General features: G+C 56.3%; 3 protein-coding genes across 15 annotated transcripts in view; 2 read left to right on the plus strand and 1 right to left on the minus strand.

Annotated features, from left to right (window-relative positions):
• The first annotated feature begins 182 nt into the window (after window positions 1-182).
• On the plus strand, window positions 183-17,157 carry PEX10 (peroxisomal biogenesis factor 10). Of its 2 annotated transcripts, XM_017882471.1 has the most exons (6): window positions 183-366; window positions 2,318-2,398; window positions 4,005-4,418; window positions 5,936-6,111; window positions 6,212-6,347; window positions 16,929-17,157. In XM_017882471.1, the coding sequence occupies exons 2-6, from the start codon at window positions 2,366-2,368 to the stop codon at window positions 17,019-17,021; spliced, it is 852 nt and encodes a 283-aa protein (XP_017737960.1). In that variant the 5' UTR covers window positions 183-366; window positions 2,318-2,365; the 3' UTR covers window positions 17,022-17,157. The 2 variants fall into 2 exon arrangements, 1 of the variants encoding a protein (XP_017737960.1); XR_001887400.1 differs by lacking the exons at window positions 183-366; window positions 2,318-2,398; window positions 4,005-4,418; window positions 16,929-17,157 and adding an exon at window positions 6,978-7,927 and having other exon boundaries at window positions 4,429-6,111.
• RER1 (retention in endoplasmic reticulum sorting receptor 1) lies at window positions 7,357-21,916 on the minus strand. Of its 3 annotated transcripts, none has more exons than XM_017882475.1 (7): window positions 21,746-21,916; window positions 17,164-17,251; window positions 15,829-15,933; window positions 13,053-13,152; window positions 11,656-11,734; window positions 10,403-10,538; window positions 7,357-9,712 (listed from the first exon to the last, which is right to left on the minus strand). In XM_017882475.1, exons 2-7 carry the CDS (start codon window positions 17,242-17,244, stop codon window positions 9,623-9,625), a joined length of 591 nt encoding a protein of 196 aa, XP_017737964.1. In that variant the 5' UTR covers window positions 17,245-17,251; window positions 21,746-21,916; the 3' UTR covers window positions 7,357-9,622. The 3 variants fall into 3 exon arrangements, with proteins under 3 accessions (XP_017737964.1, XP_017737962.1, XP_017737963.1); XM_017882473.1 differs by lacking the exon at window positions 21,746-21,916 and adding an exon at window positions 21,155-21,345; XM_017882474.1 differs by lacking the exon at window positions 21,746-21,916 and adding an exon at window positions 20,885-21,079.
• MORN1 (MORN repeat containing 1) overlaps window positions 21,368-24,491 on the plus strand; it is a 76,229-nt gene continuing 73,105 nt past the window's right edge. For 6 of the 10 annotated variants that reach the window (XM_017882459.1, XM_017882465.1, XM_017882470.1 and 3 more), the window contains exons 1-2: window positions 21,368-21,653; window positions 23,111-23,182. In XM_017882459.1, coding sequence (XP_017737948.1) covers window positions 21,578-21,653; window positions 23,111-23,182 — 148 coding nt within the window. In that variant the 5' untranslated portion in view covers window positions 21,368-21,577. Of the gene's footprint in view, window positions 21,654-22,352; window positions 22,445-22,895; window positions 22,993-23,110; window positions 23,183-24,491 lie in introns of those variants that run through there. The other 4 variants (XM_017882460.1, XM_017882461.1, XM_017882463.1 and 1 more) reach the window with 4 other exon arrangements.

Consider the following 24,491-nt stretch of genomic DNA (forward strand, 5'->3'; position numbering starts at 1 on the left):
CGGCTCGCGAGCCCCGCCCCGCTCTGCGCCTCCGACTCCCCGTGCTGCCCCGCCCCGCGCCGCGCTGTTTCGGACTCCAGCCCCGCTTCCGCCCAGGCCCTGGCCCCACCTCCAGCCCCGGTCCGGCCCCGCCCCTGCACCGTGACGCAAGGTCTGCGCCGTACGCCGAGCCACGTCGTGATGTCATCAGGTCTCGCCCGCGTGGCTGTGGGCGTGGCCAGCGTGGCTTCTCGGGACCACCTGAACTCACGGCCATGGCCCCGGCCGCCGCCAGCCCCCCGGAGGTGATCCGCGCGGCGCAGAAGGACGAGTACTACCGCGGTGGGCTGCGGAGCGCGGCGGGCGGCGCCTTGCACAGCCTGGCGGGTGAGGGCCGGGCGCGGCCGGATGTCCTCGCAAGCGGCCCAGGGGGAGTTGCCCCTCATGGAGGCGGGGTGTCCACCGTGTGTGGTCACCGTCGCCTGGGCCCGTCCCACCACCTGGGACCCGGCAGTCTCCTTCGCCTGCCCTGCGGCCATTCAGGGATGTGCGGGGCACCTCTTGCCCTCCCTGCCCAGGTGGCCCCAGAGGCACAGGTCGCAGACACCGCGGGGGACCTGCGTGGGCCTCCAGTTCCCGCCCCAGCCCTTCCCGTCCCCAGGTCAGGGCAGCGGCTGGGGAAGGCTCTGTCCCCTCCAGGTGTGTGGCCAGCGGCTGGGGAAGGCTCTGTCCCCTCCAGGTGTGCGGCTTTGGCAAGTGCTTCAGGCCTCCCTCCGCTCCTCCCCTGTGAGCAGAGGGATCGGCGCGCCCGCGGCGCAAACGCCTCATACCTCGGTCCGGTTCACACTGACCCCGGCCTTTCCTAGGCCTGACCACCTGCCCAGGCCCCTCGCCCTTCTGATCCCAGGGTAGGCTCAGCCAGGCCCTACCTGCCTCACCAGGCCGTGAGCTGAGTACAGAAGCCAGTGTACTCAATGAAGCAGCGCCTGTCATCCCAGCAGTTTGGGAGGCGGAGGCGGGAGGATCCCTTGAGCCCAGGAGTTTGAGACCAGACTGGGCAACAAGGCAAGACTCCGTCTCTACAAAAAATCTGAAAATTAGCCGGGCGTGATAGTGGCGTCTGTAATTCCAGCTCTTCAGGAGGCTGAGGCAAGAGAATCGCCTGAGACCAAGGGATGAGGCTGCAGTGAGCCATGATTGTGCCACTGCACTCCAACCTGGGCCAGACCCCATCACCGATTAAAACACACACACACACACAAAAGGCCAGGTGCGGCGGCTTAGGCCTGTAATCCCAGCACTTTGGGAGGCCCAGGCGGGCGGATCACTTGAGGTCAGGAGTTCGAGACCAGTCTGGGCCACATGATGAAATCCCGTCTCTACTAAAAATACAAAAATTAGTTGGGCATGGTGGCATGTGCCTGTGATTCCAGCTACTCGGGAGGCTGAGACAGAATCACTTGAACACGGGAGGCGGAGGTTGCAGTGAGCCGAGATCACGCCACTGCACAACAGCCTGGGGGACAGAAAAAAAAAAAAAAGGCAATGCCATCAAGTCTTTGGGGGTGGGGCAGGCAGTTGTTAAAGGCATCAACTCCCAGCAGAACATTTCTAGTGCAGCAGTGGCACTAGAGCCCAGTGGCAGGGGTGTCATGGCAGCAGGAACAGTGCTGTGGGACAGGAAGAGCATGGGTAAATATCAGAGGACAGCCAGGCTCCCTGCCAGGAGGGCCGTGGGTATCAGATAGACAGCCATTGGCAGATTCTGAACAGGAGAGTGACAAGAATTTTTTTTGTGTGTCCATATTTATTTTACAATACACTGGGCACTTAGCCCTGTGCCAGACACTGTTCCCGGTGTTTTACAAATATTAACTCATTGAATCTTCAAACATCCCTACAGGTAGGACTTACTATTCCTCTTCTGATAGATGAGCAAATTGAGATTCCAGAAAGACCTCACAGCCAGGAAGTTGGAGAGCTGCTATTTGATGCTAGACAGTTGGCCTCTGGCCTGTACTCTTACTACCCCAGACCGTCTTTCCATGTTGCCCTCATAGGCCCTAGAATGGTTGCTCAGGGGAATCCCAGCGCGAGAGATGGGCGCAGGTGGGAGGTTCTTAGCAGACTGTCTGCAGCTCACGCTAAGGCAGGTCAAGGTGGAGACAAGGTGGTGCCTCTGGAGACAGAAGCAGAGAGGGAGGCCGGGGACAGAGTGTTGGCTTCATGGAAGGGATGGGACTGGATCTGGGCCTAGACAACTCGGGGAGGACTATGGTCCCTCGTGCTCAGGGCATGCCCACCAGCTGCCCCAGAGTAATACTGTTTCTCCTCTCAGGTGCGAGGAAGTGGCTGGAGTGGAGGAAGGAGGTTGAGCTGCTCTCAGATGTGGCCTACTTTGGCCTTACCACACTTGCAGGTAGAAGCCCCCACTGGTCCTCAGGACTGAGGACAGCCACACACACCAAGTCCGGGGGACGGTGGCCAGGGGGCTGCCCAGCAGTGTGAGAAGCTCCCGGAGCTGGCCCGGGTGAGGCTGCCTCAGGGAAGTGCAGGAGGTGCTGCTCCGAGGGAGACGAGGTGTCAGCTCCCAGCAGAGAGCCCATTTTTCCAGCCTTTGTGTGTCCCTGGGGACCCACCCAGGTGCCACTGAGACCCATTTCTCAGTGGCCAGCCCTGGTAGCACAAGTGAGTCACAGTGCTGAGCCATGTCATAGGGTGCAGTGCCCCTGTCAGAGTGCCCTGGTGGAGCAACAGTGCTGAGCTGTGTCATAGTGTGCGGTGCTCGTGACAGTGCCCTGGCGGCGCAGTGGCGGGCCTGTGGCCCAGGCTGGTCGCCACCCTGGAGAGGGAGTTGTTGAAGAGGCTCCCAGGCTCCTAACCCCAGCTCAGCATGCAGCAAGGACCACGGAGCGCCAGCCTGGTTCCCTATGAGGGGCTCCCCCTGGGCATCCTGCTGCCATGGAGGGCGTGCTCGGTGGGTGGGAGACAGATGTGGCTGCGTCACAGGGCATCTTGGGAATCGAGGGGCTCTTAGAGAGAAAGACCACGTCTTGGGGAAGAGCATTTTCCAGACAGCAGAGCAAGCAGCTGGGAAAGGCCCTGAGAAGAACACGTCCTTGGCCGTCTGTGGGGTGATCCCGGGGGCTCGTGGGTTTTCTAAGCCCGTAGCTTTCCCTGTGCAAGGCTTGGGGCATTGCAGGGACTTGGGCAGGGGAGAGGCCAACCACTGGCTAAGACCAGACCTCAGGGGACAAAGTTGGGCTCAGGGAGACTACAGAGGCTGACAGTCCCCCATGGGATGGTGGTGGTACAGAGCAGGGGCAGCAGTGAGGGGCTGAAACACGCAAGGAAGGTGCATGCAGGGTGCCCCTTGGGCTTGACCTCAGGAACTGGAGGCCTGGTGTTGCCATCCACAGAGATGGGAAGGGGGAGCAGACTTTTCTGGGTGGGGGAGCTGGAAGCTATCTTGGCAGGGATGGAATTGGGGGTGCTCATCTGAGGATACATGGCAATGTCAGGTAGGTGGCCGAACTGGATGGCTGGCACTGAAGTCAGGTCCAGGCTGGGCATAAATCGGGTGGTGCCAGCTGTGCAGTTGGCGGAGAGCCACGGGACTGGATCCAAGTGCTTGGGCCGGGGGAGGTGGCGGGGACAGCTAGGGAGAAAGGGGAAGGAGCAGAGACTCCTGGGGAGAAGCCAGGAGAGAGAGGGACACCGGACACCGGCCAGCCAAGGCCCCGGGAGCTGAGAGCAGCCATTGGCCAGGCCTGTCATGTGCTGCTCAGATGTGCCTGACTTGAGGTCATGCGTGGGCTTAGCACAGAAGGCTTGCTTGGCCTCGGCGCCGCAGCCGCGCGGGGGTGCGCAGTGCGCCAAGGGCGGACGGAAGGGATGGGTGGCTATGGGCGCCGGGCACCTTGACAGAGCCAGCAGGGCGTCGGCTGGCAGGCGGCACCGGAGCCTGTCCCCGACGGCAGCATCTCTCAGGTTGCGTCCACCATACGCCATCCTCTTCCTTGCAGGCTACCAGACCGGCTGGGCCGCGCAGAGTCGCTCGCCATCGTCCAGGTGGGACCCGTCACAGCACACGTGTGCCTCCTGGCGCTGCGCCCGTGGCCGTGCTGGTGACCGCTGCATGCGTCCTGCCCTACCGCTGGACAAGGTCCTCTCGCCCTAGAGGCAGGAGTTGCAGGCTGATCCTGACGGTGGGCGGCCTCGCAGGGGGAGCCTGGCCAGGCAGGCGTAGCGTGCTCAGGGGTGGTGCGGCGCTGGGTGCGTCACCACACGGCCACCCTGACCGAGCAACAGAGGAGGGCGCTGCTGCGGGCGGCCTTCGTCCTCAGACAGGGCCTCTCCTGCCTCCAGCGGCTACATGTTGCCTGGTTTTACATCCACGGTGTCTTCTACCACCTGGCCAAGAGGCTCACGGGGATCACGTACGTAAGTAGCAGGTGCTGAGGGCACAGCCGCTTCGGCCACCCTTGTCACCCCCATTGGACTTGGGTGTGTGCACAGAGCTGGCCCTCCAGGCCTCTCAGCCAACAGGGTTCCACACCCAGAACCTGTGTCAAGGCAGGAACCCAAATCCTCTGCTTGGAAAAAAGGCAGGTTTTGTTTAGTTACACTTTGCTGAAAGATCCAAGGAAATCCAGACCCTGAGGGTAGAATGGGCTCCTGCTGCAGCCCCACGTGGACACCAGGCCCTGCACTCAGCTTTTACTGACCAGGGGCCCTGGGTCACGCCTCACCACAGATCCCTAAACCTCGGCCCATGACTGCCCATGTCACTGCTGTGAGGAACAAGCAGCTTCTCCCAGAGAGTGTGGGAGCACGTACTGCAGCCCCAGCCCCAGCCCCTCACCCCTCACCCGTGCCTGGCCCAGCAGTCTGCCCCATCAGATGGCTGTTCCCACCTTCTCCCCTCCGCAGCCGTCGGCACCTCTGCCCATCCTAACCCCTAGCTGACGCTCCTGCTTCCAGATTCAGCAACGAAGCCTCCCCAATGGTCCTGACACCATGTCCATCTGCCACAGCGTTAGACCCTGGCCCACCAGAGCCACTGCTGCACGAGCTCCTTCTAGAACAGCCCGCTGAGGAACCCCGTCTTCTGTCCCTAGAGCTGCACTAGGCCCCTCAGCCCCCACTTGCCAGGCGACCCCATCTCCACACACCCTAAACAGGAGGCCACAGTGATCTCCTCATCACAGAGCCAGTGGTCAGGCCTTCATTCTTAGCATACCCAGCCTCCCGCATATTTGACACAGTTCCTCGCCCTGTCCATGTTAGTGAGGGATTTGCTGAGCTGCTGTGATAGGGGCTTGGAAACGGGGCTCAAACCAGCTGGGAGGCTCCCTGTCTCCTAGGACAGCCAGGAAGTGGCTGGACACCCAGGGCCCACACTGGCGGTGTGACCTGCCACCTCTGTATGTGGTTCCCGGCCCTGGGCCGAGGCCATCTGGCTGTCTCCATTTCCCAGCCAGTGGAAAGGGACACGGGAAGCCGAGGGCAGCCAGCTGTCCTTCAGTGACACGGCCAGAAGCTACACACGTCACCAGCAGCATGAGGTGGGGAGCAGTGTCCCTGGGGCCATGTGCCTTGCAGCAGGGTAGCTGGTGGGCAGCGTCTACAGCCCAACATGTCTGCTCCCCCGCCCATCCCTTTCGGAGAGGTGGTCCCTGGACCTCCCCATGTCCTCACCCCCTCCGCCAGTGCTAAGACTCCCTCTGCGCTGACAATGCCAAGGCCGGTCTGGAGCTCAGGCCTTTCCGTCATGCTAGGCTGTGAAGCGGTTCAGACTCCCTGAACCTGCCCGTCTTGATCGTTTCTGCAGGGCGCTCCCAGTGCCAGGGAGAGGCCTGGTTCTAACACACTCCGTGCAAACTGACCCTCCCAGCAGGCGCTGAGGCCAGATCCCCTCAGGGTCCTGATGGGTGTGACACTGTCTGCCTTACAGCTCCGTGTCCGCAGCCTGCCCGGGGAGGACCTGAGGGCCCGTGTTAGCTACAGGCTGCTGGGGGTCGTCTCGCTGCTGCACCTGGTGCTGTCCGTGGGGCTGCAGCTGTATGGCTTCAGGCAGCGGCAGCGAGCCAGGAAGGAGTGGAGGCTGCACCGCGGCCTGTCTCACCGCAGGTGCGCGCGGGGGCCACACATGGGGGCTGGGGGTGTCCTTTACACTTCACAAGGACCTGTAAGGTGCACCCACCTTGACGCTCTGCCCCACCTTCCCCAGGGGCTCCCTGGAGGAGAGAGCCGTTTCCAGAAACCCCCTGTGCACCCTGTGCCTGGAGGAGCGCAGGCACCCGACAGCCACGCCCTGCGGCCACCTGTTCTGCTGGGAGTGCATCACCGCGTGGTGCAGCAGCAAGGTGAGGTGGGAGCCTGCTGGGGTCCTGAGATGGCTCAGCGGCTGCGCTGGCAAGACACACCTGGCTGCAGCAGCGGGGAGTCTGGCTCTGAGCACCCTTCAGGTTTAGAGTAGAGAGATGGGCGTCTTTTTAAAGGCTCCCAGGTAGGTCAGATGTGGGGTCGTTGTGGGGGTTAAAGTTCCAAATTCACGCGTATTGAGACTTTGCTGAACACAGGTTGGGGCAGCGGCCAACCCTGAAAGGCCCCACACCTCCCCCATGCACCCCAGCATGCCCTTCCTCCTGGGCTCCTCACCACACTTGGAAACCCTAGCACACTGAATCACACCCATGGAAGATGCCGGCAGGGTGAGAGTGACACGTCTTCCCAAGAGCTGGGCTTCCTGGGCTGTCAGCTGCGAGAGCAGGAGGGAACCTCCCAGCCGAGCCCCACGCCCCCAGCCGCGCCCCGGCCCCCACTGGGACTCGGCCTTCTGAAAAAAGGCTGGCTTTCTTGGTCATTAGTTGAAGGAAATACAACATTTATGTTCCATGTCATGGGCAGAGAATGTGGACAGGACAAGAGATGCTGATGGGGACGGGCACGGCCCAGTGGCCCCAGCTGCTGTGACCCCTTCCTCCTCTCTGCAGGCGGAGTGTCCTCTCTGCCGGGAGAAGTTCCCTCTCCAGAAGCTCATCTACCTTCGGCACTACCGCTGAGCCGGCGCCCAGGTGGGCCTGGACACAGATGACTTCTACGGAAGTCTGAACGCCAAGATTTAGTCTCAAGATGAACCTTACTTGCAGAGAAATTAGAACATTCTCACAGGTTTTCTATCATGTAAGATACTAACCCAGCCACCCCGGGAGAGAACAGAAAGCTGTCCGTGACTGCTTTCTCAGCCCTGGGAGGGGCGCTAACCCCAACCTGGTATGACTCAGCCACTTCTTCAGGAATTTCACTTATTTGGACAGGATTTTAGGTTTCCCTCCCTTCCCCAAACCATACAGTTGAGAAGTAATTCAGAAGTAGGCCAGAAGACACTTTATTCATTTATATTGTGAGAAAATGGTTCCATCAGGCTTGTGTTAAGGCAATGGACTGAATGAGTGCATGTTGAGTTGGGATGGGGCACGGGGGGGCTGGCGGTTTGCTTCAGCCAGTGTGGTGAGAACAGCAGTCCCACGGCCCCCATCGGAGGCGGTCAGGCTCTCCCCCAGAGTAGCTGGGCAGAGAAACCAACCAAGGTCAGCACCTCCATCTGAAGCATTTGGCACACACCTTCAAAACACATCAAGGCTGCTTCCAGTTTCCGAAAACAGAAATCTGCATCTCGGGCCTGACATGCACACAGAGCTCTCCTCCTGACCCAAATGCACTCACGTGCCAGTCCTGGGGTTGGGGGCTGCCAGGGCGCCCAAGCCTTCTCCTGGGGGCCCGCTGGGTAGGCAACCTGCCAACCCACCGTCACTGCTGTGCTTAGCCCCTCAGCTCGGCCCCAGCCTATTTCCTGCCTCCATTTGACATTTCCAGGTTTTCAAAATTGCATTTAACCTGTGCCAGAGACTTCACTGTAGGCATCTTTAATAAACTCACTCCACCAAATGTGGGCACATTAATAACAAGATGGAACTTGAGATTTCCTAAAGCGCAGTGTTAAAAATGCCTCGAGGGCATATGCCCCATTTCCCTACTGACCTGTCGGCAAGGCCGAGGCCTGGCCAGCAGCACCGGCTTCCAGCAAAGACCCCCGCAAACCATGTCCTGCTGTTTGACTTAGGAATGAGGATGACCCTGTATTCCCGGGTTCGTCAAGGTCAGCTTACCAGCGGCTGGGGTGGGGAGGCTGTGACCCTCTAAACTGGGAGGAGCACCAAGAGAGGCCCTGGGGGCTGCAGCTGGGTGGGCAGATGCCACTGTGGCTCCATCCGTCAGCACCCAGTCCTTCGATTCACACTGTGCTCTGGCCAAGTGCACGCAACCTCCTGTCACATCTTAGGCCTGAGCGCTTATTAGGAAAACAGTATGAAAAGTGACAGACACTGCTGTCCGGAGTCTGAGAATCCAAGTGTCTCAACACAGTACCAGAAGTACCACCTGGGAGCAGCACTTGCTATCCTGGGCCAGGGACCCACAAGCTTGAACGGGGCCTCTTAAGAGCGGAGCTCAATGTCGGATATGCAAATACTGGCACAAGAAAATCCAGACAATCATCTTTTACCGTGTAAATTCTAAGACAGGACACACCGCCCAGAGTGAGGTGCCTGAGCAGCCCGGGACCCAGGATAGGCCTTCACTCGCGTCTGTGTCTCATCTGGGACCACAGCTATGATGTTCTGCTGTTGGCAAAATGGGTTCACCTTTCGGAAAGGCCGAACGCAAGTCAGGCTTTCTTGTGTCCAGCGACTGTCGTGTTTTAGATAAAGACCTTAATAAAGGTGGAGTTAAAATCACTTGGTAAGATGTTGAGTATTTTATCACATCAAAAACGCTGACATGCAAGTGGGTTCTACCTCTCCCCCCACAGTGGGGTGCCGAGTGCTGAACCCACAAAGCCAGTCTGCTAGCCGCCAGCTTCGCTGCCCCTCATGGGGGTTGCATGAGGACAAATTTAAATTAAAAACAAAACACTCTTTACATATCAAAGAAATGTGTCAAAATAATCTCAAACAATTAAAATATAATATATATTTATAATTCTGGGCCCTCAAAAGCAATCATGGTAGTTAAGAACAAAGTTTTGAGTCATTAGGATAGAGACCAACTTTAAACATCTCCAGTGAGATGGATTAGGAAACTGGCATTAGAACCCCACACAGTTACTTGACAATCATCTTTAAAACGTCTCTTTCAGACACGCAGGAATCAGGCTAGATCATCACTCGGGCTCTGTGGAGTGGCTGGAACACCTGTGGCTGGTGGGGAAGGCGGCTGGTGGGGAGCGGCCCATTCCTCCCTCGCAGGCCTCGCTCCTGCCTGCCCACCTGGCACCGGGGGGGACCGGCCACTCGCCCTTGCTCCCATGGGCTCCACCCGCCTGGCTTCCTGCCTGCAGCTGACTAGAATTCCATCCGTGAGAAACACTTGAACGTCACTGAAAAAGAAATCCATGCGATTTGGTTTAAGTGCCAGTTTCTTCAAGAACCTGATATTTCAGTTACAAATCATTGAAGCTCCTTTTTAAAAAGAAAATTCAACTCCCTCGTAATCAACTACTTTATGTGAAGAAAAAAGGCATTGTTAACAATGGCTCAAAACCGTTCTTGCAACACGTGAGGCAGCCTCAGTCCCGCTTCTAGCTGGCAAAAGCCTTGCCGGCGTCCTCCTTGCCTCTGTACCTCCTCTTCCCATGTGTGAACGGGATGTACCGGTACTTAATCATGTGCTGGGGAGAGAAGCACAGACTCAGTCATTGCACAAGCGCTCTCCAACCAGCCACACTGTCCCCACATGGGAGCGGCCAAAGGCCCCCATCTTTTCTATACATCAGACAAGTGGAATTGGGGCCCCAGTGGCTTCCTGCGCCCACGTCAACACAGCAAGGCCTTCCATAGCCCACCAGGCCTAGGTTTGAAACCCCATCAATCCCAGTGTTTCCTGAGCCTCCTATGGAGGAAGGGCAAGGGGGATGTGAGGTGGCCCAGGGCCCTCTCTGCAGCCAACACCCCGAGCACAGAGTGAGGCCCGCAGCAGCAAGGCCATGCCATCGAGGGGTCAGTCCGCAGTCTCAGCTAACTTCCCCCTAATGCCCTCCTCCTCGGGCAGGCTGGCGCAGGGTGCTGGGCCCCCTAAGAGGAGCCACTGGGACACTGCACACGCCGGGGCTCTCCCGTTCAGCTCCCACAAAGCTTCCACCAAGAGCCCACCCGCTCCGACAGATGCGCTCTCCGTTTAGTTCACCGGCTGTGCTGGGAACGGAGCAGTGTCCTCGTCACACACAAGACAGTGCCACTGAGCTCCACATTCACACCAGGCAGACTCTGCCACCACCCGCCACAGCCCACCACGGCTCCCCCATGCTGCAGGTAACAGAACAGCGACTGCGGCCGGCGTGGCGGCAGTGCCTCTGCTTTACCTTGATTTGCCTCTTCATTGTGATACAGAAGAGCATGATGAAGTACATCACCAGGATCGGCCAGAACACCGGGACGTTGAAAGCGTCGAAGAAAGTACAGACCATAGCCACAAGGATGCCCTTGGTAGCTGCGTGCCTTCAAGTGGGGAGAGAAGGTTAGCGCAGCGTCTGCAGCCAGCACCGGGCACCTGCCGGCCGCCTCCAGCCTTGCAGCTGCACCGACCGTCCCCGCAAACAGAAGCATCCCTGTGGAAAGGAGGGGTCTACCCTGGGCACAGCAGCAGCATGACCCTTTGCATGTAGCTCACAGAAATGTACTGTACTGCCCTCACCACAGAGACGTCCTTCTCTTACTCCCTTGAAGCGTACAATTCTTCTTAAAACTACACAAAGTATAAAGCATTAGTGCTGAGGCTGGGGGCCCCATGCCTGCTGGCTGGGCCTGCGATCTGGAGAGAAACCCAGGCTGTGTCTTGTGGACCATCCAGGGCCTTCACCTTGTCACTGTGGCATGGCCACCAGTGTTCCCTCCCGCCCCAGCACATGGCCAAGAGATGCCATCGCCCTTGAGGCTCAGCTCTCCCTTCCGACTCCAAGCCTCTGGTGGCTTCCAGGGCCCCTGATCTTTCTGTCCCCCACTCCATCTGGGGCTGCAAAGTCAAGGTGTGGAGCCCCACGAGCTCAGCAGGCTCCTTCACTTTACTGATCCAACAGACTTAGGTTCCTCTTGTACCCCCAGGGTGGGGTATGAGGGACAGGACAAACAGATGCAGCCACAGAGCTCCCATCCCTCTGACGGCTACGCCACCCACCTCTGCCTACCCGTGCAGATACGGGCACCTCGGCTCAGACTCCTCTCAAAAATGACTCCAGGAGGCGGCTAGTCCCCCTCTGCCAGCCACAGGGAGCCACAGGGCTGGGGATGGGAGAGAGGAAGGAGGGAGGACGGAGACTGGGGGCAGGGCCTGCCCTCCCCAGGCCACGACCACAGGAGCCAGTGCGCACTCCATCCCAGAGTCAGCCTCCTTTCCGCCAGCCTCCGGGGCACTGGTGCTGACTTGAAAACGAGAACGCGGCAAGGTAGTGAGTGGCCTTCCAGTGAGAGCCCCTGTGATTCCCCCCGTGCCCAGCCCAGCACAGCAGTCATCTTTCGGGTGACTTGAACAAAATTTCAACAAAAATCAGTGTAGTCTCAGTCTCAGCCACCCTTGAGCACAATTTTCCTTTTCAAATACCGTGAAGAATTAGCTCACCAAAATTTAAACTCTGGAAGCCTTCGAATGAAGGGGCGGAATTCCTCGTTCTGTTTGGTGGGTAGCGAAGGACCGTCATCTGCAAGGCAAAGCAACCATCAGGGAGGGGCGCCTCTTTTCATTTCTACCATTTCCCCGCAAGGCTTCGGACTAGCAGGCCTCACAAATCTAAACCGAGATTTTTATCGGGTAACCAAAGAGAAAACGGGGGTCTGTGGTCAACTGACACACCCAGTTCACTGCTTTCAGAAAGTGCTATCAGAACGTTTTTAAAGATCTCCATGCGTTTTCAATGCACAAATAATTCAACCACATATAAACCTCCAGAACATGTCAGCTGCGCCACGTATAGGCACAGAAAGAAAACAAAGGCAAATTAACACAAAAAGCAAGTGGCAGAGAACAGGGCGGGGCAGAGGATGTGCTGACCGTGGAACCCGGGCACCAGGCCTGTCCCACCAGCAGCTGTGCCAAGCCCGCTCTTGCCCCACCTCCCACCCGGACGGGTGCCGCTCCCCATTTACAGATGGGAAAACTGAGGCCTACAGGAAAGGGGCTCTTTATTATTTTCTAGTCTTCTCCAAATAGCAACAAATGAGAGGAGCTATGTTCCATCAATCTTCTCATCACATACCCTACCCAGAAGACTCACAGGCTTCTGGCCACACAATGAGAGCACACCCTGCTCCCTGACAGCAGGTTCCCCGGAGGAGGAGGATCCTGGCAGGGAGCTGCATGTGGGTTTTCCCGCAGTGGCCACGATGTCCTGGAAAGCAGTTGTTTGTTCCTCCCCTGGGGCTGGCCAGTCAGGCGTGAACTCAGGGCCCCTACCTGGCCCAGGCAGACCCAGGAGCACCGTGAGTCTTCCAAGCATGGAGCACGAAGCGCCAGGAACACTTCAGCTCACAGCTCCTCAGAAACCAGAGGCCGCCCAAAGCCTGACCCGACCTGATGTTGGCATCAGGGTCCTAGCAGTCTCTGTGCACCACAGTGAGCTGCCTGTGGAACCCTCTGGCTATGGGAAAAGGTAACCTCATCATGGCCGCCTCCACTGATTCTGAAAGGGGCCGTTGACTGGGGTGGGATAGGGGCCAGAGTTGGACCATCTGCCTCAGACCCCCACTGTCTGTGGTGCCATGTGACCTTGAACACATTACCTAACCCAGTACACCTCAGTTTCCTCATCTGCAAAGTGGGAAAAGAGTGACCACCCACATCGTGGCTATCAGGAGGGTTTGAAGAGTCGTTCTACAAACGTATCCTGATCACCCAACGTTACAAGTACATTTCAACCCCAAGAGAAGAGTCTCGGGTGTTTCCAAAGAACACTGGACAATCCCATTGGAAAAAAAAGGCCCAACCTGCCCACACAGCCCAGTGCACAGCCGCTACCCTACCTGAGTCTTCCATTAAGGAAGGATCCACTTTGGGAGAAAGAAAAGCTATGAAAAGATTTAGATGGTAGATCCCCAAGGCATAGGTCACAATGTACCAGCCCTGAAAGAGAAGGAAAGAGAGTCAGTGGTGCGCTCCGACCGTCCATCGGCCTGAGTCAGTTCATGTTTGCACTCCAGTTCACTCTCAACTTCAACTGATCTTAAAACACACAAAACTTACAGCAACGACAATGAAATACAGTGAAATCCCATGATAACAATTTATCTCAAATTATCCTTTGTGGGTACTGAAACTAAGAGGACAAGCGGGGCCCCAAATGAGCAAAGCTCTTCAAGGGTCCAGTTAGACGCACGTAATCCCCGAAGCCACAGACGCCCCACAAGGAGCGCAGCAGAAAAGGAGGCTTTTCTCAAGAAGCACATGCTCAAGCTACACCACAGGCTCGGGTGGCCCGGGCACCCGAGCAATGCTGGCCCAGAGCCCCCACCAGGAGCAGGTTCATCAGAAACAGAAGACAGAATGTCAACTGTGACTGGAGGTATGCTAGCTGATGTTCCTCTAACAGACAATTCACACTGCCAAACACACTCTGCCAGGAGGGCAAAACCTTTGCCCAGAAGAAATCCACAACTGGGCAATCAAGAAAAGAGAGCCTGAGCCAAGCCTTCCTCCAGAGACGCAGAGTGGGAGAACTCCGCCAAGATGCCTGAGTGCAGCACACTTGCAACTAATTCATTTTTAAAATGATTAAGTATATCCCATTAGAAGCCAGAACTGCATTCTCAATTTTAAAAGCCTTACATTTCTCAGTCGGGTGTGGTGGCTCACGCCTGTAATCCCAGAACTTTGGGAGGCCAAGGTGGGTGGATCACCTGAGGTCAGGAGTTCAAGACCAGCCTGGCCAACATGGTTAAACCCCATCTCTACTAAAAATACAAAAATTAGCCAGGCGTGGTGGCACATGCCTGTGATCCCAGCTGCTCGGGAAGCTGAGGTAAGAGAATCGCTTGAACCCGGGAGGTGGAGGTTGCAGTGAGCCAAGATCTCGCCACTGCACTCCAGCCTGGATAACAGAGTGGGACCCCGTCTCAAAAAAATAAATAAAATATAAACGCTTTAACTTTCTCATACAAAGAAGAAATCTTTCTGCCTAAACATTTTTTGAGTCAGACTTAGGGCTAACCACTAGATGTGAGGGTTAACTGGATGTCTGTGTATCTATCTTCGTGCTGCAAGGCCACGCCTGAAGGCACATCAAATGAGGCACGAGCTTCATTTAGAACATAGTAAAACTGCCGGGTGCAGTGGCTGAAGCCTGTAATCCCAGCACTTTGGGAGGCTGAGGCGGGCGGATCACGAGGTCAGGAGATAGAGACCATCCTGGCTAACGTCGTGAAACCCCGTCTCTACTAAAAATACATTAGCCGGGAGTGGTGGTACATGCCTGTGATCCCAGCTACTCGGGAGGCTGAGGCAGGAGAATGGCGTAAACCCAGGAGGCGGAGCTTGCAGTGAGCCGAGATGGCGCCACTGCACTCCAGCCTGGGCAACATAGCGAGACTCCGTCTCAAAAAAAAAAAAAAGAACATAGTAAAACTGACCTGTGGGTGCTGCATTCTTCCTGCGCCCTGCTCCTGCCTGATGTCCCTGATTCAAGATTTCTAGGTCATTCTTTCCATTAGACAATGGACCGAGTTCCAATTAAAAAAAAAAAAAATCGGCCGGGCGCGGTGGCTCAAGTCTGTAATCCCAGCACTTTGGGAGGCCGAGACGGGTGGATCACGAGGTCAGGAGATCGAGACCATCCTGGCTAACACGGTGAAACCCCGTCTCTACTAAAAAATACAAAAAACTAGCCGGGCAAGGTGGCGGGCGCCTGTAGTCCCAGCTACTCGGGAGGCTGAGGCGGGAGAATGGCGTAAACCCGGGAGGCGGAGCTTGCAGTGAGCTGAGATCCGGCCACTGCACTCCAGTCCGGGCGACAGAGCGAGACTCCGCCTCAAAAAAAAAAAAAAAATCAATTAAGGTGGTAAACAAGGAAGAATCTTCCACAGTCCCCAGAGGAGAAAACAGCCCTGACAAAGCTTTCAACCTGCCCTGCTCTACACATAAGATTAAATAACCTCCTCTAAAGATCTACAAAGAATTCCCGTCTTGCAGGTTTGCTCCTAGAAACCCCGTGTTTACTAGCAAGTAAAGGAACACCAAGGTGAAGTCTGAGACCACATCGCCTGACCTAGGGGTGCCCCAAAACACGTGAAGGTTTGAAACCTTCAAGGCTCTCTTTGGTCACCGTCTCTCTTATTTGACTCAGCGTCTCAACCTGCACTGTCCTCTTTGGCCTCATATAAGGTAGAACTCAGGAAAGGCTAAATAAACCCTTTGGATGCCAAATCATTCATGACACCCAAGGTATGGACTCTTCACCCGAGGAATGAGGCAGCCATAGAGCACCACTTTGTCCTCAGCATCATGCAGCAGGGTCAGAGGGACACAGCGGCTCCACTGTCCAGGCCTGGACACGCCCAGGGCAGGGCCAGGCTGGGCTCAGGACCGCCTGGATACAGTGAGGAGCCTGGTGAGGGGACTCCGGGTGAATCATAAACAACCCTGTTTGTTAAAGACAGTCACTGAGATCTTTCTGACATTTGGCGTTTAGCTGAAAACTGATTACTACAGACCATTTCCTGCAATACAAACTGGATCAACAGCATCCCCACCAGCACCACGTCCAGGTAACATGGACAAGGCCAACTCACATCAGCCCACACCTACCTGCAGCAGGTAAACTCGAATCATGTAGACAAAGCTCAGGCCCAGTGTCACGACCCATCGCACGGCCGTGTAGGGTGTGGACTTGTCTAGCCAGGACTGATAAATCTAGAAAGACAAGAGTCCAAAAGCATGAAGCAAGCCCTGTAACTTCTGCACTGACCCTGCCACAAAATGTACCTTCTGCTAGCATTGGCTTTCAATTTTTAAAAAAGCTAAGAGTGAGTTACAACAGGAAGAGATTGTCTATGTATCAGCACAAAGCAGTGACTATAATTAATCCAAAGTTTATTTTCAATAATTCCTGAAGCAGGTTCATCTCTTAAGCAAGACTATTACAAAACAATCTCCTAGGAGATTGTGACATGGTGCTGGCCTAAAGGGATCACTATGGGGAAGACCCAGCCTCACCCCAAAGAGAGGACTGTGCATCTCAAAGTCCCCACCCTACAGCACAGCCCTTATCGTCACATCTCAAGTCAGCTCCCCCATCTGCTACAGCCAGTGGCCAGCCTTGCCCCACTCCCAGGCCCACTGGCCACAGCCTGAGTCCCAGCAGCCACAACGGCATGTGTGTGCGTCCAGGCGGCTGTGGACATGACCAAGGGAGCCCTTAGTCTTATGTACTTATTTTTACAAATATATGTATGTATGGTTTTTTATTTTGAAATTTAATTTCCAAATTGTGAGAAATTTCCAAATTCACAAAAGTAAAAAGATTATAGAAGCCCACATATGCCCATCACCCAACTTCATTAATCGCCAATCGCTTTTCATATGTGATTTAATTAAGGTGATGAATTTTTTTTTGACCCAGATCCTCAGCACCTGGAACTACCAGTGACCCAAGCTTTTCCTGAGACTAAGGTTCCCAAGACTCCAGTGTTCAAAGGCAGCTCTAGGCACCTCACTCACCAAATGCACATGCAGCCCACACAAGAGCCTCCTGCCCTTGGGGCAGAACCTCCGACCTGACATGGGGCAGGTGGGGCTCCCAGCACCAGGGACGTGGGTGGCCAGGAGAGGGACAGCAAGAGTAGAACGGCAGCCACAGCCGTGTCTGTCCTGCCTGGGTGCTGAGACTGGGTTTTGTATTTTTAAAGGTTGGTAAAAGGAAAACAAAAACAGAAAACGCATGTGACAGACCACGTGTGGCCTCAGAGCCCGATCTCTCCACAGCTGGCGCTTTACGGTGAAGAGAGCGCTGTCTTCAGGAAGTCTGAGCCTGAGGCAAAGTAACTTCTCCATCAGGAACACCAGCACACAGATCCTTCCGGAAAATGCTGGGAGTCGTTTCTTGTTCAAATATTTACACTCATCTACTAAAAACCCACCAACCTGTCCAAGTCTTGTGAAAAATCTGTACACCACCGAAGGCTTCCCATGGACGGATTCTCCCACACTGTCCCCTTCAGACATTCTGTAACTGGGAGAAAAACACAAAATACTTTTCAATAAAAAGCATTCAAGGGTGTGAAATCTTGGCCCTATTTTCACCAACACTGTCAAGTAGGTTTCTTCAACATTCAGTATTCTGTCCATACCATTTGTGTTTTTATCATGAACTGTTCGGGAAAAAGTAGCAGGTGCACAGGCTTCCGTGGAGGGGAAGGACAGCGTTAGACACGTGGGCCCAGCACAGGCCGCGTTCTCATTCCCACTCCGGCACCTCAGTCACCTGCGTGGGTGGCACTGTCCACCCCACTGGCGCCAGGAGCAGCCTTGGTGCCATGGGGTCCACTGGCTGGTCTATGGCACGTGGCACTGCACGTCCTCCCTCCAGGGACCACATCCTCTGTGGATCCCTCAGAGTACCCCCAACCCAGGCACCCTGTCTGCTCCATGCCCTGTCCTGGGTCTCTGGTCTGGCAGGAGCAGGAAGGGTCCCGTCCTCTCAGGGCCAGGTCCTCCACCCCATGAACAGGAAAATGTTACCTACAACTCTCAGGGAGTCCATCCGTGTCCCAGTTTCTTATCTGGCAAGTGGAAGTAACATATCTGCTCCTATTTCCACACACTGCTGTGGTGCTCTGAGGGTTTCACCTGAGAACCCAGGTGCCAGAGGTCACACTGTTCACCCACTTAATTCCCAGATGCCCAAGTGAAGGGCATCATTACCCACATTTCACCAAGAAGGACCTAGTCTCACAGTGGAAGCCACGTGTCCAAGGTCCCGCCACAGCTCTGCTTCTGGAGAGGCCAAGCCAAGCCTGACTGCTACCTGGCTCCTCAGCCGAGCATGCCACCACCCACTCCTGGGACCAGGCGGCACCAGGACCTGCCGCTCTTCAGGAAAGCGCTGCTGAGCACCCAAGGCCTGCCGGTTGTCATTCCTACTTTAGAAGATGAGATGCCTGCTTGCCCGAGCTAGAGAAGATGGCAGGGGTGCACTCACCTCCCCCGCCACCCCCATCTGCTGCCTCGGCAGGGCAGTGAAGAGAAACAGACTCCGGTCTCAAGTCTGGCCTAAAGTCCCACCTGTGCTAAGCGGCTGTGAGGCCTTCAACAAACCCTCTGAGCACGCAGCAGCCGGCCTCAGTTTCCTCATCTGTAAAATGAGGCTCTAAGAAACACCAGACACGAAAGCAAAGACATCGTTCCTCGGCAACCCTTAGCGTCAGTCTTATCGTTCTCACGCACAGGTAAGAAACCTGAGGCCCACAAAAGCTAAAGCATTGTCCTGGCCCATCAGCATGTTCGCAGTGGGCAGGAGCTGGAACCCGCATCTTCCTGAAACCAACGCTCCTCCAGTCCCACCCCGGGAGCGCTGGGGAAACCTTCCCTGCGGGTGGAAGGCAGAGGGGGCCAGATGCAATCCTGCCCTCAAGTGCCTCCGCTCTCCCATCACAACTGATGCGGGGAAGTGATCCAGGCAGCTCCCTCCACGTCATCAAGTCTGTGCAGAATGTGGCTCCCTGACACCATTCCTGGATCCTCCGTGAGGAGTGCCAGGCCAGCTCGAGGAGACCGAGGGGCCCTTTGGTCTCACGAAGCCATGTAAACCAAAGACACACAGGAGCACTTTTACTCTCCACTGAGAGAACTCCACATTTAAATAGAGGCTACACTAGAATGCGCCACCTGGAATGGCCACCCTATTTAGGCCAAAGCCAGGCCATCTGAAAGACACTCATCACATTCTTCGTCTTGTAGCTCCTTACAGTTTTCCCCCTATTTTACTCAGACTGTTTCCCATTAAAGCGCTTTTACTTGACTGCAGGTATGAGAGTAATGTCAAAGAGAAAATACTCGGCTCTCCCACCAAAGGGTGTTCTCTAGGCAAAGTTCAGAACGTCTCACTCTCCAGCTTAACGTGTAAAAAACCTACTCGAAACGCATCAGCCAATTCTGCTTCTCTGACACACACAACACGTATACCAAACACACACAGTTAGCTTGCACCCTGACTGAACACATCACCAGGAATAGCCTGAGGTAGTGTGGCAGGAGCAAGAACGTGAACTTTGGACTCCAACGGCCTGCTTTCAGATCCTGGCTCTGTCACTCTGTCAGTGTGACCAGGACAGGCCATTCCAGGATGCCTCAGGTTCCAGTCTGTGAAATGGGACAACAGCACCTCTCGTGCCTTCTTCACGAGGCTCTTGCGAGGAGTCACTGGGCAGCCCGTGGAACACCCTTGGATCCAGGCAAGGCAGTGCCAGCCCTGTTCCCAGATCAAGGCCAGCCCTCACAGCAGCTGTCCCCACTGCAGCCCTCCTCTCTGCTCAGTTTGAAGGCCACCTCCTCTTCAGAGGCCTCCATTATCGCCCACACGGACCCCCAGTACATTACATCACATCACCCTGTTTTTATTTTGTGTACAACTGTTTCCTGATACCTTTCTGGCTTATTTCTCAATTTTCTCCTACTAGAATGAAGCTCCTGGAGGGGTCCCTTGTCTGGTTCGGGGCTGGGCCCTACCACCTGGAAGTCCATTACATAGCAGACAGCCCATCAATTACCTGCTGAAGGTGACTGCTTTATGTCTAGTCACAGACAAAACAGAAAGGGAGATAAAACCAATCCAAGCAGAAACCTTGAGGACATGCCAGAAAGTGTAAAACTCTCTATATGCCTTGTTCTAGGGCCCGCCACATTCATCCACATCTGTGGTCCATCACTATGTGCGTGGTAAAGATGAAGTCCTCCGCCTGGCGTCCAGGAAGCACTGAAGTCTGGGATGAAGTCCTCCGCCTGGGGTCCAGGAGCACTGGTCTGGGATGAAGTCCTCCGCCTGGCGTCCGGGAGCACTGACAGTCTGGCTCCCACCACCTTTCTCTTCACGTCCCCATCCCCAATGCCTCCCGGACTAGGAAAGCCCCTGGCAGCGGTGCACCAAGCTTCAGGCCTCTAGTGTTCTTCGGTCCTCTGAAATGCCCTCCCAGACCCCATCTTTCTTCTTCCCAAGGCCACATTCCAGCCTGGGCTCCTCCCTCCTCTGGGCCTGACCATCTTACATCTCCACCTGGCTCTGACACACTGTAACCGCCGTCACCTCGGGCATACGGCAGAAGCCAAGCGAGTCTGAATTACTGAGAACCCTTCATCCACTTACGGGATAACTGCATTTCCTGTGAAATGTCAACCCAACTAAAAATAAAGTGTTTCCAGAACCAACGGCCAGCCTCTACTCTTCACAAAGGGAAAAGGGCGAAAGCCCACCGAAGGTACTCAGGCTGAAAGCAGCCCTCTGTGCTGTAACACACCTGGCAGAGAAACGAACGATAACTTTATCAGTGGGGCCACAGACCAGTACTAAGTCAGCCTGGAGAATTTATGATTTTATTGCCTATTTAGAATACGATCAAAACCGATGTAACTAGTTTCCCTTGAGCCCGTCAGTAACGCCTTCAGCCCAGGGCTTAACACTAAATCTATAGATAAGCGCTGACCTGGACGCAAGATGGGGAGAGGGCCTATCCCCTCCCGAATCCAGCCCAACTCGCAGCGCTGTGGGGGCGGCGACTTCCCGCTTCCCCCAAATGCACAACAGGGAAAGCGGACAAGACGCGGCCCGGGAGGGAGGGCTGCAGCCCCGCCCGGCCCCTCTCCCGCTCACCTGCCCCTCGCAGGCCCCAGGGCTCGGCCTGCACCTCCGGGCCCCTCTCCGCCGCACCCCCTGGCCCCTCGTCCCGGGTCGGCCCCGAGGCGCGACCCGTACCCTTCAGGGCCGCGGGTCGGGAACACGGTCCCCGCGGCCACCCTGGCCCCGACGTCCCTCCCCGCCCGGCCCTCAGCGCGGCCCCGCCCGCCCGCGGCCTTGACAGCCCGGAAGGAGCGGAGGCGGTGCTGCCCGGCCGTTCCCGCGCCACGCAGCCCTTCCTGGCACCTCGCAGCTCCGCTACGGCCGAGCCGCGGTCTCCCTCACGGCCGCGGGAAGGAGAACGGCGGGGCAGGGGCGGCCGCCGGCGCTGCGCTCTGGCTCCGGGAAGCTGCAGCGAGCACTTCCGCTCCGTCCTCCGCGGCGCCGCCTCCAGGGCCCCCAAGATGGCGCGAGGGCGGGGTCGAGGGCTCCAACCATTTCCGCTTCCGGCGCAGACGCGCAGGCCGTTGGCGGGCGGGCCTCTCCGCGGAAGACACGACAGCGGCGGAAACGCGCGCAGGCGCAGCTGCGTCCTCTGGCTCCGGGTCCGGCTGGCTTCGCTCCAGAGATTGCGCGGGCTCAGGGACTAGGCCCGTGGCCACACCCCCTTGCGACAAAGACCAATGGAAGCGGGCGTTGCTGGTCGCTAAGGAAACCCCCGGCGGCAAGATGGCGGCGGCTGGCGAGGGCACCCCGAGCTCCCGCGGGTCGCGCCGGGACCCGCCGAGGAGGCCGCCCCGGGACGGTAACGACTGCGGGCCACGGGACAGGTCGCCGGCTGCCCTGGGCTCCGTTTGGGGTGCAATCGCTCTACGCCCTCTACCCCCAAATGTTCACCTCTGAAAGTGGAGGTCCAGGTGTCGCGGCGGAGCCGGGGCCGCCTCCGCGTCCCCCACTCCCACAGGACTCGCCGTGCGCCTCCCCGGGTCCGGCTCGCACCCTTCCCCGAGCCCTCCTCCCGCAGCAGGCCCAGCCCTGCAGGGGGTCCCCCCCCCCGCTTGCTCCCAGCAGGGAAGACCGGGTTCCGGCCGCAGCCTCACAGCCAGCGGGACCTGGGGTTGCCATGGGGATCCCGAAGCCCGGGACGTGGGGCCAGGGCAGGCGCAGGAGCAGCACTAAGCCTCCTGACTTCCTGGCCGGTGCTGTCCAGAAACGCTAGGACTCGTTTCAAAAGCAGATTTTGCCTGTCACTCCCAGCACTTTGGGAGGCCGAGGCGGGCGGATCACCTGAAGTCAGGAGTTCGAGACCAGTCTGGCCAACATGGCGAAACCCCGTCTCTACTAAAAAATACAAAAATTAGCCGGGCGTGGTGCCGCCTGTAGTTCCAGCTACTCAGGAGGCTGAAGCAGGAGAACCGCTTGAACCCAGGAAGCGGAGGTTGCAGTGAGCCAAGATAGCGCCACTGCATCCCAGCCTGGGTGACAGAGCAAGACTCCGTCTCAAAAAAAAAAAAAAAGCAGCTTTTGATAGGAACTGTTTCTAGAATCAAATAAACGGGTCTGGAATGAACGCAGAGCCTACACTAGTATCTTCAGGTAGAAGATTTGGGGCAGATACAGTAGCCTGTGGTAACCCCCTGACCTCCTTGACATTTTCCCATAAACCCTCCCCGCAAGATGTGCCCGAGGAGGAGCTGGTGGGGAGGGAGCCCTACCCATTCCAGGAACTGCGGGAGTTGGCGGGTGGCACACCCAGCAAATGGGAGGAGTTGAAGCCGACCAGGCCCTCCTTAGGTTTGAGTGTGGATTTTGTCCCCAGGGATAGGAGACCACTGAAGGGTCACAGCAGGGGATGGGAGGGTCTGCTCCTCCCCTGTGTGCCTCACTGATGCTGCCCGCTCTGCCTTCCCCTGGCTCACTCATCTCCCTCAACAAGGCTCCCAACCTGTCCCTCGCCACTTCCCGAGCACCTCTGCTGTCTCAAGGACCTGCCCTTGTTTCAACCCAGCCCTCCTCTCACTGGGCCTGCCTTCTCTGCACCAAGTAGGTCCTCATCCTTGTCACATAAACAAATGAGCAAATGGACGGCCCAGCAGCCGACAGGAGAGCTCATGAGCCCACAGGCCGCCTCTGGGCCGCTGAAGGTGATGTGTACCAACCCCTTGAAGGCCCTCGAGGGAGCTGGACTCCCTCCTTCAACACTGGAGACCATCCCTCATCTCAGTGTCTGTGCTCACCTGTGTGTGTCTTCTCAATATTCAGGTTATGGTGTCTACGTATACCCAAATTCTTTCTTTCGATATGAAGGAGAATGGAAAGGAGGGAGGAAGCACGGTGAGAAGCCTCTGTGGTTTCTTCTTGCAGCTGCCACCCCACGGCTGATGAAGCTGGTTTCTCCCCGGGAGGCTGGGTGGGCAAGTGGCATTTCCTGTGGCTTTCGAGCCCACTGTACCCTGGTGCTTCCCTGGCTGTAAGGCTGGTTGGACAGGGGAAACAGAGGCCTGCGAGACCCCCCTGGAGGGCCACCTTTAGCAAAGGAAGCTGCAACTTAGAAATTCTCCCCAGAGGTTGAGTTAATTTGTCTTTTCCAGAGTGAAAACTGGCTTTATGGTTTATTTCTGATTATAAAGAGAACCTACTCTTGTAGTAAGTCCAAGTAATAGAAGAAAGTGTAAAGTCAGGCCAAGCGCAGTGGCTCAAACCTGTAATCCCAGTACTTCTGGAGGCCAAGATGGGTGGATCGCTTGAGGTCAGGAGTTGCAGAACAGCCTGACCAGCATGCTGAAACCCCGACCCTACTAAAAATACACTAGCTGGATATGGTAATGCACACCTCTAGTCCCAGCTACTTGGCAGGCTGAGCCAGGAGAATCCCTTGAACACAGGAGGTAGACGTTGCAGTGAGCTGAGGTTGCGCCACTGCACTCCAGCCTGGGTGACAGAGTGAGACTCCATCTCAAAACAAAACAAAAAACAAAGAAACCAAGTATAAAGTCAATAACACCTGTACCCCCTCAACCCCAGGCAAATGCCATGAGCCTTCCATAGTGTGGACCTTCCCACCACTGTGCTCCTCTCACACAGTTTTGTATCTGCTCTCTGCCAGTTTTCTTTTCTTTTCTTTTCTTTTTGTTTTTGTTTTTTGAGTTTTGCTCTTGTTGCCCAGGCTGGAGTGCAGTGGTGCCATCTCGACTCACTGCAACCTCCGGCTACCAGGTTCAAGCGATTCTCCTGCTTCAGCCTCCCAAGTAGCTGGGATTACAGGCACCTGCCACCACACCCAGCTAATTTTTGTGTTTTTAGTAGAGATACAGTTTTGCCATGTTGGCCAGACTGGTCTCGAACTCCTGACCTCAGGTGATCCGCCCACCCTGACCTCCCAAAGTGATGGCATTACAGGCGTGAGCCACTGCACCCAACCAGTCTGCCCAGTTTTCTTTCTTTCTTTCTCTTTCTTTCTTTCTTTCTTTCTTTCTTTCTTTCTTTCTTTCTTTCTTTCTTTCTTTCTTTCTTTCTTTCTTTCTTTCTTTCTTTTTTTTGAGACAGTCTTGCTCTGTCGCCCAAGCTAGAGTGTAGTAGCTCGATCTTGGCTCACTGCAACCTCTGTCTCTCGGATTTAAGCAATTCTCCTGCCTCAGCCTCC

This window comes from Rhinopithecus bieti, unplaced genomic scaffold (assembly GCF_001698545.2).
Source record: "Rhinopithecus bieti isolate Rb0 unplaced genomic scaffold, ASM169854v2 scaffold_13351, whole genome shotgun sequence".
Lineage (NCBI taxonomy): Eukaryota > Metazoa > Chordata > Mammalia > Primates > Cercopithecidae > Rhinopithecus > Rhinopithecus bieti.

What these genes read in the sequence shown, in the direction of transcription:
- PEX10 (XM_017882471.1), top strand. Translation starts at nt 2,366, where the DNA reads ATGTGGCCTACTTTGGCCTTACCACACTTGCAG. An exon ending in AAGAGGCTCACGGGGATCAC is followed by an intron (nt 4,419 to 5,935) that starts GTACGTAAGTAG and finishes TCTGCCTTACAG; the next exon opens with CTCCGTGTCCGCAGCCTGCC. An exon ending in CCGCGTGGTGCAGCAGCAAG is followed by an intron (nt 6,348 to 16,928) that starts GTGAGGTGGGAG and finishes GTATTTTTAAAG; the next exon opens with GTTGGTAAAAGGAAAACAAA.
- RER1 (XM_017882475.1), bottom strand. Translation starts at nt 17,244, where the DNA reads ATGTCTGAAGGGGACAGTGTGGGAGAATCCGTCCATGGGAAGCCTTCG. An exon ending in CTTCCAGAGTTTAAATTTTG is followed by an intron (nt 10,539 to 11,655) that starts GTGAGCTAATTC and finishes CCCCACTTGAAG; the next exon opens with GCACGCAGCTACCAAGGGCA. An exon ending in CAATGAAGAGGCAAATCAAG is followed by an intron (nt 9,713 to 10,402) that starts GTAAAGCAGAGG and finishes TTCTCTCCCCAG; the next exon opens with CACATGATTAAGTACCGGTA.